At 51.7% G+C, this 12,537-nt stretch overlaps 1 protein-coding gene across 6 annotated transcripts in view; it reads left to right on the forward strand.

Moving 5' to 3' along the window:
• The window catches only part of PRICKLE2 (prickle planar cell polarity protein 2), a 165,026-nt gene that overhangs the window by 144,662 nt on the left and 7,827 nt on the right, over positions 1-12,537 (forward strand). For all 6 annotated transcript variants that reach the window (XM_090021321.1, XM_090021320.1, XM_090021317.1 and 3 more), the window contains one exon: positions 2,191-3,054. In XM_090021321.1, the coding sequence (XP_089877447.1) occupies positions 2,191-3,054 (864 nt within the window). The remainder of the gene's footprint in view (positions 1-2,190; positions 3,055-12,537) is intronic.

Below are 12,537 nucleotides of genomic sequence, written 5' to 3' on the forward strand. Positions count from 1 at the left end.
ATGCGCTTAGATGCAGGGTTGCTGTATTCTGCAATCTCTCTGGCTGCTTTGTTGTGCATTTAAAAGAATTCTGTTTATGTGGGTGGATGGACAAGCAGCTTTTTATCTGTCCAGATAAGGGAGTGCATATTTGTGCCGCTCTCCAATAACACACACTGCCCCTAGGAAGGACAAGAAAAGAAAACCCTTTGGCTCCTATGCAATTTCCAAACAGTCAGCAGGAAGGAACTGATGTTTCAGCAAAGCACTCGGGGCTGAGTTTAACTCTGTCCTCCATCCATCCCTCCTTATCACTCATCTTTGCATTGATGCCCCCTCCACAGGGGAGACAGCAGTCTTGCACTTGCCACTGCAGTCAGAACTCAGTGTTGTCTCATGCTGTTCCCTCTTGTCACATGCCCTTTATGACTTAGAAACTGTAATACTGAGCGTTTGCATGATACCTGTCAGAGTAGCGCTGAGGCTTGCGGGCACTGCCACAAAACAATAATCATCATAGAAGCGAGGCGAGGTGTGGAAGCTAAGGTGAGGCATGTGCTTAAGACTTTGGCAGAGTTGGTCTCATAATGGGACCCCTGGAAAAAGAGTTATCTGCCCGTCCCAGGCGTAACTTCAGAAGTGAGTGCTAGGAGGCTGGATCGAGAGCTGGTCAGTGCATTCCAGATGTTTGTTCCACCCGCTACCTCCTTTTGTCTTCAGATGCCGCACTTGGCTTGCTTTCTTCCTGTAAAAACCATTTGCTTGTTGCAATGCAAAAAACGTTGTGTATAAACAAGTTTGAGCTGGGAATCGGACGGGTTGCTCTCAGCTTTGTTACGTGTATTTATATCCATGTTAATTGCTTCTGCTAAGATGCCCTGCAAGTATGGACGAACGTGTTGCGCACACGTGTGCGCTTGTTCTCGCACCGGGAGTGTGCCGCGCGTCCTGCCGCAGTTACTAAGGTAACTGTGCCTTTTGCTGAGAACTGCCGAGTAAACAGACAAATAAATGTGTTAGAAAGGAGGCTTCGGCACCTGCATTCGCCCACTGGAAATTTCTTCTAGCTTGCACAGAAAGGAGCTAACCCATGCTGTCTTCCTCGGTCTCCCTGTGACATGGCGTTGCAGTAATTCTTTGGGCATCGCTCCGTCCTGTGGCTGAGAAAGCAGAGGTGACCTCCCATTGCTCATTAGGGAGGAGAGAAGGGACAGGTTAAAAAAAAAAAAAGCCCCTTCTGAGTCTTCCCTGGATAATTCCCAAGAAGCTCAAGTAGCAATGGCAGCAGTTTGTGTTTCATCTTTGTGGTTTCGTGGCGAGCAGGTAGATTGGAGACTATCCCTGTGCCACTTTCCAAGTGATGCCCTCCTTTGGGCCTCTGTGGGTTTTCTTACACTCGTTTGGGGAGGCACAGTGCTATAGTCTGCAGTTTTGGAGCCCTAGTTAATTGGGAGGATTTCAGGGAAGGCTGATGACTTAGAGCTCCCCATTTCCACTGCAATGAAGTAGTAACCTGTGCGGGATAATGCCTGGGTATGCACGGTGATTACTAATATTATTTCACATTCAGCTGCTCTAGACCAGACCTGCCAAGCCTTGCATCTGCTGCTCTGAACAGACTCCCACTGTTACCCCACCATGACTCTAGCCAAGGGCAGGGAGAGGGGAAGCGAACCTCAGCCTCCCTCCTGATGGTACTCAGGAGGCTGCAGCAATACCTGGGGCAACCTCCTTCTTGGAGAGGCTGCAGCCCTTAAAACAAAGGTCTGGTCTTAAACTCTGCAAGGATTAAAGCTGCCAAGAGCAGGGACATGGCCATGTTCTGCTCTGTAATGGAGAAAGCAGAACAAATGCCTCTCTCTAGTTGCTGGTTAGCAGTACCGTGTGCTCCTACCTTTTTAAATGCAAAATGAACTGTTTGCAACTGCAGTCACATAGGGCTTGAGCCTGCACTTTGTCTCGTCTGGAGCCTGCAAAGGGATGTATGTACGCATCAATTCACAGGCCTCAGTAGCCCCAGCTGGGGCAGGATGGGGGCAGGCAGACTTTGGTCTTCTAGGACTGCTTCTGAGCTTCCCTGAGGGCACCAGGGCCTGTGGGGTGTTTTCTACAAGCCTTAGCTGTCAGTGAGACTGCTTGCATTGGGAGGGCTGGGGGCGTTCTCTCCTTGACAAAATGCTGACGCTGTCCCTCTTTCCTTCCCCCACAAAGGCATCGACCAGGGGCAGATGACTTACGACGGCCAACACTGGCACGCAACGGAGACCTGCTTCTGCTGCGCCCAATGCAAAAAATCCCTGCTGGGCCGGCCGTTCCTCCCGAAGCAGGGGCAGATATTTTGCTCGAGGGCGTGCAGCGTGGGCGAGGATCCCAATGGCTCAGATTCATCTGACTCGGCCTTCCAAAATGCCCGAGCCAAGGAGTCCCGGCGTAGCGCCAAGATCGGCAAGAACAAAGGGAAGGCAGAGGAGAACGTGCTGACCCAGTGCAGCCAGCTGCAGGTGACCTCCAACCGGCTCTCCGCCGACGTGGACCCCCTCTCACTGCAGATGGATCTGCTGAGCCTGTCGAGCCAGACGCCCAGCCTCAACCGGGAGCACATCTGGAGAAGCAGAGACGAGCTCTACCACTATGGGAATAAAATGGAGCAGAGCCAGTCCCAGAGCCCTTTGCAGCTTCTCAGCCAGTGTAATATCAGGACTTCCTACAACCCAGGCCAGGTCCCGGGCAGCCAGCCCGATTTGTGGGGGAAGCATTTCAGCAATCCGAAGAGAAATTCGTCGTTGGCTATGAAAGGGCACAGCGGGAGCTTCATCCAGGAGTGCCGCGAAGATTACTACTCAGGAAGGCTGCGATCCCAGGAGAGCTACAGCGACATGTCCAACCAGAGCTTTAATGAGACCAGAGGCAGCCTCAAAGTCCCAAAGTATGACGAGGAGGAGGAGGGCGGGATGCCGGCTCAGCAGTGCCGCACCCGGCACCCCATCAATGCACTTAAATTCCCGGAGGGCCTTACACCCACCGAGCAAACACCGCGGGGCTCCATGGAATCCCTGTCCCTTTCCAATGCAACAGGTAAGTTTTTGCCGCCGAGTACAATGTCCCGGTGTTATACCTGCAAAAGGACGCTCGTATTTTGCCCAAGGGGCTGCCTGAAGCAGGCAGCAGAGCAGGCTCAGGTCGTCAGGGTTCAATGGCTGAGCAAACCCATCGCTCCAAGACCTGCCACTCTGCAGTGGGACGTGGCAGCAGAAGCAAACGCTTCTGGGCAGGGCTCGCCAGCAGCAATGCCAGAGGAAACAGCCAGAAGTGGAAGGAAGCAGAGAGTTAGAGCTCCTCAGGTGTGATGGGAGGGATGCATGTGAGGGGAGCGCCCGCACGGCAGCGTGGCTGTGACGGCTGTCTGCTGAGGCTCCATCCCCAGGTTTCTATGAAGGCTGAATGAAAATGAGCTTTTCCCCTTGTTATGCTGCTCAGTTTTCTCCCTTTCTTTTGAATCTTGGGAGTGAAGGTGGCTGCCTACCTATTACTCTGCGTGTGCAATCCCCACAGGCACTTAGCAGATAATTCCCCTGCTCCCCCATTCACCCAGCAAGCCCAAATCACTGCTGCTGCTGAATTAACCCCTTCTTAACTTGGTCTCTTTAACACCTGAAATGTGCCAGCTCTGTGGCACGCTCTGGAGATCAGTGTGCTCTGGTGCTGGGATAATAGGTTGCAGGAAATGCCCTGCCAGCTTTCCCTTCCACTTCAAGCCTATAGCGAGGGGGCTGGACTCAATTTCACAAGGTCCCTCCCTGCCCCGAATGTCTGTGAAATCAAGCCGTGGGGCCTTTAGCATGAGCATCTCAGCTGCCCTGCTGTGTCGTGGGTGGGGAGAGGTGCCTGGAGTGTGAATGTGAATACATCAGGATGCAGGCAGAAGAGCGCGCGGTCGGACAAAGGCAGCGCTTGCCTCAGGGGACAGGGAAGGAGAGGAGAAGACAAAGCTGCTTCTGCTCAGGCGGTACAAAAACATGGGCAATGAGAGAGAATGTGGCATGTGTGACAGTCAAGGGACTCCCTGCACAGGGCCTGGTCCAGGGACACCCCTTGATTTCAGAGCTCTTGCTGCTTCCTTCCAGCCATCGGGTTAAGGGACTGGAGCAGGGGTGGGCAAAATGTGGTCTGGGGGCTCCTAAAAAATTTAGAAAATTAGTATTTATTTGCTCCTGGCTGCCTGTCAAAGATGACAGGAGCCAGGGGTAGTAGCACCCAGGGGAAGCCAGCAGCAGGACCCAGCACCAAAGTCTGCCCAGCCCCGCCCTGCCCCCACAACTAGCAGAGGCTTCTGGCCTGGGACCGTGGGGCTGTTCCTGCTTCCCTGCACCGGAGAGGGAAATGCGGCCCTCAACAGCTTGCCAAAACTTGGTAAGCGGCCCTCCACCCGAAATGGTCACTGGAGGAAGCAGCCTGGTGCTGCGACAGCCGACTCTGGAGGGAGGCAGTGGCACGGCAGACTTGCTGACAACACATAAATTAGTGCTGAGGAGGGGGTGGGCTGGGGACAGAGCGGCAGAGATTTGACATGCCAGCTCCTCTGCAAGTCGGGGAATGCCCCTTAACGGTGCCGAATGCAGGAGGGCAGCAACTGGTTGGCATTAGCCTGGCTGGCGTGCGTTTTCTGTGACACGGAGATGCGGGCTGGCCAGCGGTTGCTCCCAGCAGCCCGGCACTGGGGGTTGCAAGCCTCGAATTCTCCCCGCTTTGCTTCTGCGTGGTTGTTTACCAGACCAAATTCTTTGTTCGTGGCCTGGCTTGCTGGTGCTGTTCAGAACAAATGCCTCCCTGCTCTTTAATCTGTCCTTTGCTCAGAAGAGAGTAAATCGGTGCCAGCTGCTGGAGAAGAAACAGATTCCAGGCCCGAGAGTTTGCAGAGTTGGGGGCGAGGATTATATGGAAGCTCTTTGAAATGTAACCTACAGTTAACCCCCTTTGCCTGTTCTCCTTTGTTTCAAGTCGGATGCGATGGTGCTGAGCATTTTTTTGCTGAGGGTTTCCTCCTTTGCAGTTAATACATCCCTCTTTTTCTTCTTCTAGTTCTTTTTTAATGAGCCCGAAGCCCCCAGCCCTTGCTGTCCCTAACTGTCCCTTTTTCACCTAACTTTGTCCAGATGAAGCGTTCAGCCTGCATTGCATTTCACTGCTTCTCGGGTGCAGCAAACAATATCTAGGCAGTGAAGCTATTGGGGCTGGGCAAATGCAACCCCTTGGTGCACTGATGAGCTTTGTGTGGGCCTTGGACCTCACGGCTACAGGGTGTTCCTGGAGTTGGCCACCGTCGACGGCTAACATCTTTTGCTAACCCAAAACCTCAAGGAAAAAAGCATACAAAGTGTGGCCAGAGACATTTACTTTGCTTGTTTCTTTCCTATCTTTTTTTCCTTTCACTTGAGCTGTGTTTGGATTCAGGCGTGTTCAGCTCCTTCCCCGCTGCCTAGGAAATCCAGTCCCTCTCTCTGCCTTTCCTTTCATAACAAACTGCCTCGACTTTATTCAGAGCCAGGTTGTGCGGGCTGCTGTTCTTATCAGCCGAGGTGCTAGGTGCTGCAGGCCCTGCTTAGTCCTTGTGGGTGAGCACCAATTACCTGCCCATACCAAACCCATCGGGAAAGGCAGGAGGGACAAGGCAGCAAGGATTTCTCAAGTGCCCTGGTCGCACCCGGCGTTGAGAACTGCCTTTTGGGGAGTTTTGGCAGGTTTGTGAGTTCCCCTAGTTTCTCCAGTCCCCTCAGGACCGGCTTATGTAGGGAAGCTTGCCAGCACCATACCTGGAGCTGAAACAGTCTCTATTTGCAACCAGCGTCTCACACAATCTGCATGAACCGAGCACAAAACAGTCTGCAAGAGGCTGGTAAAAGGCGGAAGGCATCGTTTAAACAAGGGAATCTGAAAACAGGGAAGAAATCAGTTGCTTTTAGTAGTCAGCTTCACCCTGGTACCTCCCTAGTCTTAAGCCTTCTGATCTGTCCGCTTTGTCAGCGTAAGCAATCCCGAGCAACACTGAGGCCAGGCGAGCACAGTACAAACATTTAAATGGCTTGTTTCATCATTTGGAGCTATAACAAGCTACCCAGACAGACCTCGAGAGATGAGGGGAAAGCAATGTTTTCTTTATTACAGTGCAGAATATCTCTATGGTCAATTTTAAGGCATTGTTTCTTAAAAACATTTAGTAGGCAAGTTTCAAAGGCATGCAACTCCCATTGGCATCCCTGAAACCCTGCCCTTCAAATTAGTATTGAGTTGCCAGAGCTTTATATATAAAGGCATGATATGCACCCATTCCTTTTTATTTGGTTTTGGGTGGTTTTAAGCACTGTTTAGGATGCTTCAGGTTGTGACAAAAGCATTAAGCCACCAAAGGCTGGTGATAATTAGGTGCTGATCTTTTTAATAATAATAATGTAATACTTTGTGCTATAGTAACACTTAGAGGCTCCCGGGGAGATCTGGGCCCCATTGCATATCAAGTAGGAAGCAGTCCCTCCTCTCTACCACCCAAGGAGTTGAGACAGGCAAGGCCTGAAAAAGAGGGAAATAAATGGATCTCTAACCTACGCGGTGCATCTCAATGTCTGATGGGCAGGCTCGTTTCGATTGTGGCTCAACCAGCAATTAGCAGGAGGTGCTGGCAGAAGCAGACGGCAAAGCCAGTGGTGTAGCTAGAGTCCATTTGCAGTGGGCAGAAGGCTACCTGCCATTCCCACCTGCAGCCAAGGACTGTTTTTGTATTTTCAAGAGCAGGTCAGACGGACCCTGGGTTGGCTTAGTCTGGAAGGATCCTGCCTTAAGCAGGGGTTGGACTAGAAGACCTCATGACGTCTCTCCCAACCCCACTGTCATGCGATCCTATGATCATCAGTCTTGTATTTGGATTTCAGCCCAGAGACCCCAACCTGCTGCTTTAGGCACTGTGCAAGTGCGTGGTTAAAAAGGGTCTGATCATTCAGATGGATCTACAAGCTAAATGGAGAGACCAGAGGCCTCGATTCAGCAAAGCAGGTACATGGGCAAACCCAGAGAAACAGTGCCGTATTTAAGCGGGGCTTTTTGCCCAGTGGAGTTGAGTGAAATCCTGCTGACTTTCTCACTAAACAGATTCTGGTTAATCTCTTAAAGCAAATTCCCAGTTCAGACATGTGCCAGGGTGTTAAGCCGATCTGAGGGGCAACACCCGCTAAGTAGCCACGCTTAAGGTGCTCAGTCGTGCTCTGCTGTCAGTCCCTGGATAGTCCCGTACCTTAATCAAGACCTCGATTCCCCGCCTGAATTTATAGTGTGAGCTGTAACCCTGCCTTTTCGTCTTGTTTGCAGATTAATTAGATCCGCTAAGGCTCTGTTTTCCGCCCTGCCTCAGTGCATGCCAGTGCATCCGTAATCTCCAGGAGCTTTTATGGGACTTAGACTCATGCCTCAACAGAGGGAAAGAGACCCTTTAGGTGGGCTTTGTTTCCCTTTTCCACCCACCCCAAAACCAATCCACAGCTGAGTGGGGCTCAGACTTCACTGCTGTCACCCCGCCGAGGTTGGACTTGTTGGGATGAGAATGTCCTAAATCGATGTGAAACAGACCCAGCAAATAGACCAGAAAAAGACGTGAATACGGTAGTTTCCTAGCACAGCCCCATCCCTGTGTCCTAGCAGTGAGGTTGCTTGACAGCCGTTCTGGTCCCCACCAAGCTACTGGCAAGGATCTAAGCAACAGGCTCAATATTTGGCCTCAGAAAGAGTAGGTTGAAACATTTGTAATTGCCCCGCCAGGCCGTCTTTCTAGCCCGTGTCCTTGTGAACACATAGGGTGGCACCCGGGCTCCTCGGAGCAAGGAGCTGTCTCTTTGTAGCTGCCTGCCACTGGTGGAGCCTGGAGGGGGTTGTGCCCAACCCGCCAGCTGAGACGTCAAGACATCTGCAGTTCACTCTTTGGGAATGGACTCCTTGTCTCTCCTTCCTTATTCAGTTTCCCTTTGGTCGTCTTGAACAGAGATGGGAACGCCAAGCCTGCCTCCCGGCTCGGAGGGAAATAACCGCTGCTCTCGGCTGCCCCAAGCCGTCGTTTCAGCAGAAGTCCTGCCTGCTTCCAAAAATACCTGCAGGCTCATTGTCCTTATCAAATAACAGTCCCCGTGTTTGGCGCCTGCCCTGAGGAGAGTGGGAGCTCCCCGTGGCTGGTGACACTGCAGCCAAGGGTAGCGGCATGGCAGGAGGCCTGCCCTTGCATGGCTCAGGGGTGGATCCAGCGTCAGGCCCTGGAGCAAGGCAGGTTGCATGAAGCGTAAACCAGGACAGAGTGTCTCAACAGGGCAAGGTTCCCTCGTGGTTTGTGTTGTGAGCTCCCTGAAGGCCCCAGGTGATGCGTACTCAGAGGCAAGCAAAAAGCCTGGGAAAACCCCTTGACAAAGCTCATCCTCCCTTTGCCAAGCCGGCTAGGAGGAGCCCGCCATCCTAGGCGTCCCAGCAGGCAGTCTTCTGCTCTTATCGGAGCAGCTCCCGTGCGGTCCACTTCCTCTCTTGGCCGGCGTCAGCCCCCTGGTAATACCACCGACCTGCCACGCGTTGCTTTGCTCTTTCCCTGTTTGTCGCATTCTTGCTCCAAGTGAGGAAGGGGTTTGCATGTGCTTTCACCAAACTCCAGACTTTCTCTTTCCTTTGCTTTCTGTATAAAGACAGCTAAAGACCCTGGGCAGGGGTTTCCAGATGCACTTGGAGTGGGCCGAACTCTCTCCTCCTCCTGACAGGCCAGTTTGGGCATAAGCTAAACCAACACTGCTTCTGGGGAGCCTGCTCCTAAGTCATTTGCTGCCCTTTCTTTGCCTTCATTGAGGAGCTGTTGAGTTTGCTAGAGTTCACGGCAAGGAGGTGTTCCCATCAGAGCGGGTTACACCATGTGCTATGCAGCAAGGCACTGTTAATACCCCAGCTCTATTCAGCTGTCGCTGTCTTTCTCCTTTCCCTCTTCTTCAATAAGCTCAGTCTCTTCCGGTTCCTTCCTCCTTTCCTGCTCGGTGGGTGCGTCTACACGAGATGTTTACTGTGCATTAGCCTAGTAACACCGCGCAGTAGCATGTCACGGCAAACGTGTGCTAATAGCACAGTATTAGGCTAATGCACAGTAAAGTGTCACTAAATAACCGTGCGCCAGTGCTACTGTGCAGTAACTTGAGGCACTGAGCATTTACTTAGTACTTTATTAAGGGAGTACTAAACTAAATCTGCTGTATCGAAGGCGTGTTAATGAACGTGCAGTCGTCTGCAGCACTTGAGCAGATATGCTGCAGCTTGGACATCTAACCTGCCTGCGTCCCTGCAGATACCCATGTGCCTAACTCAGGCCCGCAGGCGACTTCCAAAGCTAAGGGGAAGATGGCTTCTCCTTGCAACAAGATCAAGGTGTTTCCGCTAAAGGAGTACATTCTTGCCTCGGTTCTGTTTTTCATCCTCTGATTATAAACATCGCCCTGCAAGTCTGGCCGGCAGTCTGTTTGCGTTCTGAGACACCCATCCATCACGGGCCCGCATACCACGCTGCTGTCGTAGGAGCTCGCCTGGTGAACACTGGGCTGCTGGCATTCATTTTCTCTGAGACCAGAAAGGCTGAAGCGTGCGCTCTGGAACTGGGGAGGGGGGGACACCAAAATGGACTCTTGCAAATGGACACTGTTCTGCTGCACATCAAATGCCTGAGCTTCCCACCCTTCCCATGCCACAATCTTATGGTCTCCAAGCTGGAACTCGGCTGTGTTTTATGGGGAGCCGTAAAAACCAGTGTTAGCCCCTGGGAGACCTCTGCCCGCCCCTTCCCTCCCAGGCTTGCTTCACGATTCTCTGTTACGAGAAGCACTGGAGTTTCTGTCCAAACCGGTGCCTGTTTTCTGCATCCCCGACTCAAACCCCTCCAGCACCAGCGCATGCTTTCTCGTGCGCTGGGGCTGTTCGTGCCGAGACCGCCACGCTGAAACCATTGCAATCTGGCAGCGAATTCCAGTCGTGCAGCCGATCCTGGGAATACGAACAGCTTGACAGGCTCGCTGGTTTTCTGTGCACTACAAGGCTCCCAGCCTTGTTTACTCTCCGGTTTTCCAGTTATATAACCGTTCCCTTTTTATTCTTCCTGCAAATCCCAAGGTCACTCGCCAGTGAAGCGAGGTGGTGCTATAAACAAGTCCCTGACAGCGCTGCTTCTCCTTCCCTTGAATTCCTTGTCAGTCCTGGGGTTGGATTTATAATAAATCCCGTTTCACGGGCCAGGGCTTCTTTGGAAAGTGTTTGCCTTGCGCTGGAGGGGAAGCCAGAAGCCAGCAGCTTCGGAGGGCGAGTTGGGGAGGGGGCTTTGCTAACGAGAGAGCCTAAAAGGCCCTTCTGGTCTGTCGTGCCTGCAGATGTCACAGTTAAACAAACACAACTTAGGGCTCGGAGACTGTGGAGCCGCATGTGGGGCTGGGCGTTGAATGCGATTCAGAGCTCAGTTACGGCGTCCGGAGGGCTTCCTTTCTGCGCTCGGCAGGAAGCATAATGAAACGGGGCCGCGGCAAAGGGTTCTGTTTGTAAATGGTGTAATAAATCTATCCGTCGTTTTTCAGCACTCCTTTTGGCTCTGATTCCAGAAAAGAGCTGAGCAAGGATCAAGTCTCGTTCCCTTCAGCGGGCTCTAAGCGCGCACTTCAGGGTGTTGCTGAGCTAGGGCAGTAAAGATGGCACAGATGTCACTTCTTCCCCCACGTGCCTTCGCATTGAAGGGTTACATGGGCTGGTCACTGGCTGTGGTGGTTTAGTTTGCAAATAGGGACAATGCAGCGCATCTGGCCACTTTCACCTTGCTGTTGGAGGCAGGTAGAACCGAGAATGCAGTGGGACAAAATGTTGGGACAAAATCCTCGCACAGCTCCCCTTGGGTATCGTGAGTCAAAAGGTTCACAGATCTTTTTAAGCCAACTTGAAACCAGTTTGCCACATACCAAATCAGCGGTCGGGTGATTCCCAACATGGGCTGTGCTTTCCATGTGCGTCCGTCTAGAGCTGGCAGTTTTCCATAGCTTTCACATGCACACAGGTACCATCAGTTGGACCTGTCTGTATTCGTGACGCACAAACTGGTGATTGTGTAGGGCAGTTTAGACCAGTGCAACCCTCCAACGCGGTTCTGCTGCACTGATACAAAACAGGCTTTGTCCCAGCACACTTTAACCTGGTGCAAGGGAAGCAAACCCTGCAAAGGGACAAGCCTCCCTTTGAGTTAGTGCCATATATCTACAGTAGTGTTGGGCTGTAACTATGGGGAAGTACGGCACCAGGGCAAGCTGTCTTGGCTTTGGAGGAGGGAGAGAGAGGGGGTGATCCTTGAGTCACCAAAACTCCTGCTTGAAGAAAATGTTCCCTGACTCCAGCATCATCAGGGGCTCAGAGCATGGCCCTGGCATGCAATGTCACGGTGTTTTGGCAAGATAGATGCATCCATTAAATAAATTAGACTTGATTCATCCCAACAAGACAGGCAGGTGCGGGGGGGTGGTTTAATCCCAGCAAAAAGGGACGTTTCTGAAGGAGGTGAATGGAGAGGGACCTGATGCACATAAAATCAAGGCCTGCCCTGGTCCTGGGCTTGCGTTTGTCCCCTGCTCCCTGCGATGGTCTCTGGGAAACGGGTTCCCAGGTTTCTGTAATAGAAAAATAGCCTCTGCATGGCAGGGTCCCTCTCTCTCTGGCTTCCGGTGTTACGTGCACTTGATCAAATCATGAAGTGCGATCCCAGATGCAGCACTTCACTATGCAGGAGCTCAGGTGCCCCTAAGTAAATATGGGTATTTTAGGAGGATCAGAGCTGCATTTTGAAATAATTGATGCCTGACACAGAGCAACATAAGCAGTACATTCATTGGTGGTGTAGAAACACTGTGCCACCGCTCTTGAAATGGCTTTAACTTCACATTTGTGTCTGCTCTACTCTTCACGTAGGGCAGTGGTTTTCCACCTGTGGCCTGCTGACCACTGGGGGTCCACAGGCTATGTCTAAGGAGTCTGCAAAATATGACTAGGATGAATCAAAAGCATAGGAATAACCACACTTACCATTCAAAGGGGTCTCCATCTCCATTCAGAATTTACAAAGGGGTCTGCACCTCCATTCAAAACTTTTTAGGGGTCTGCAAATGAAAAAAGGTTGCAAATCACTGAAGTAGGGTAAATGCATATCTGTGATGAGAATCGCAGCTAATCTGTGTGGTGCCTGAGACCACTGTAAACCCTGCATACCTGGGGATTTCATTTGGTGCTTTAGGCAAATTAGACCTAGTCTGTTATGATTTATGAGGCAAAGTGTAGGCAGCCTGGCAACAAAGTCGGCCATAAGATCGACAGCGAAAGGGAGTGCAGACGTTCAGGACAGTAAAGCGTAAACATTTGAGCCAGCTGCTTAGACACCACTTTGCTTGGCATTAGGTAAATGCTATCCCTATTAAGCAGAATATATGTTAATAGTGTTTCAATTAAGCAGTTCTCATTACCATTCAGCATCATTAGAGC

The sequence above is a fragment of the Crocodylus siamensis genome, chromosome 11, assembly GCF_052110815.1.
Source record: "Crocodylus siamensis isolate JL-2025a chromosome 11, ASM5211081v1, whole genome shotgun sequence".
Lineage (NCBI taxonomy): Eukaryota > Metazoa > Chordata > Crocodylia > Crocodylidae > Crocodylus > Crocodylus siamensis.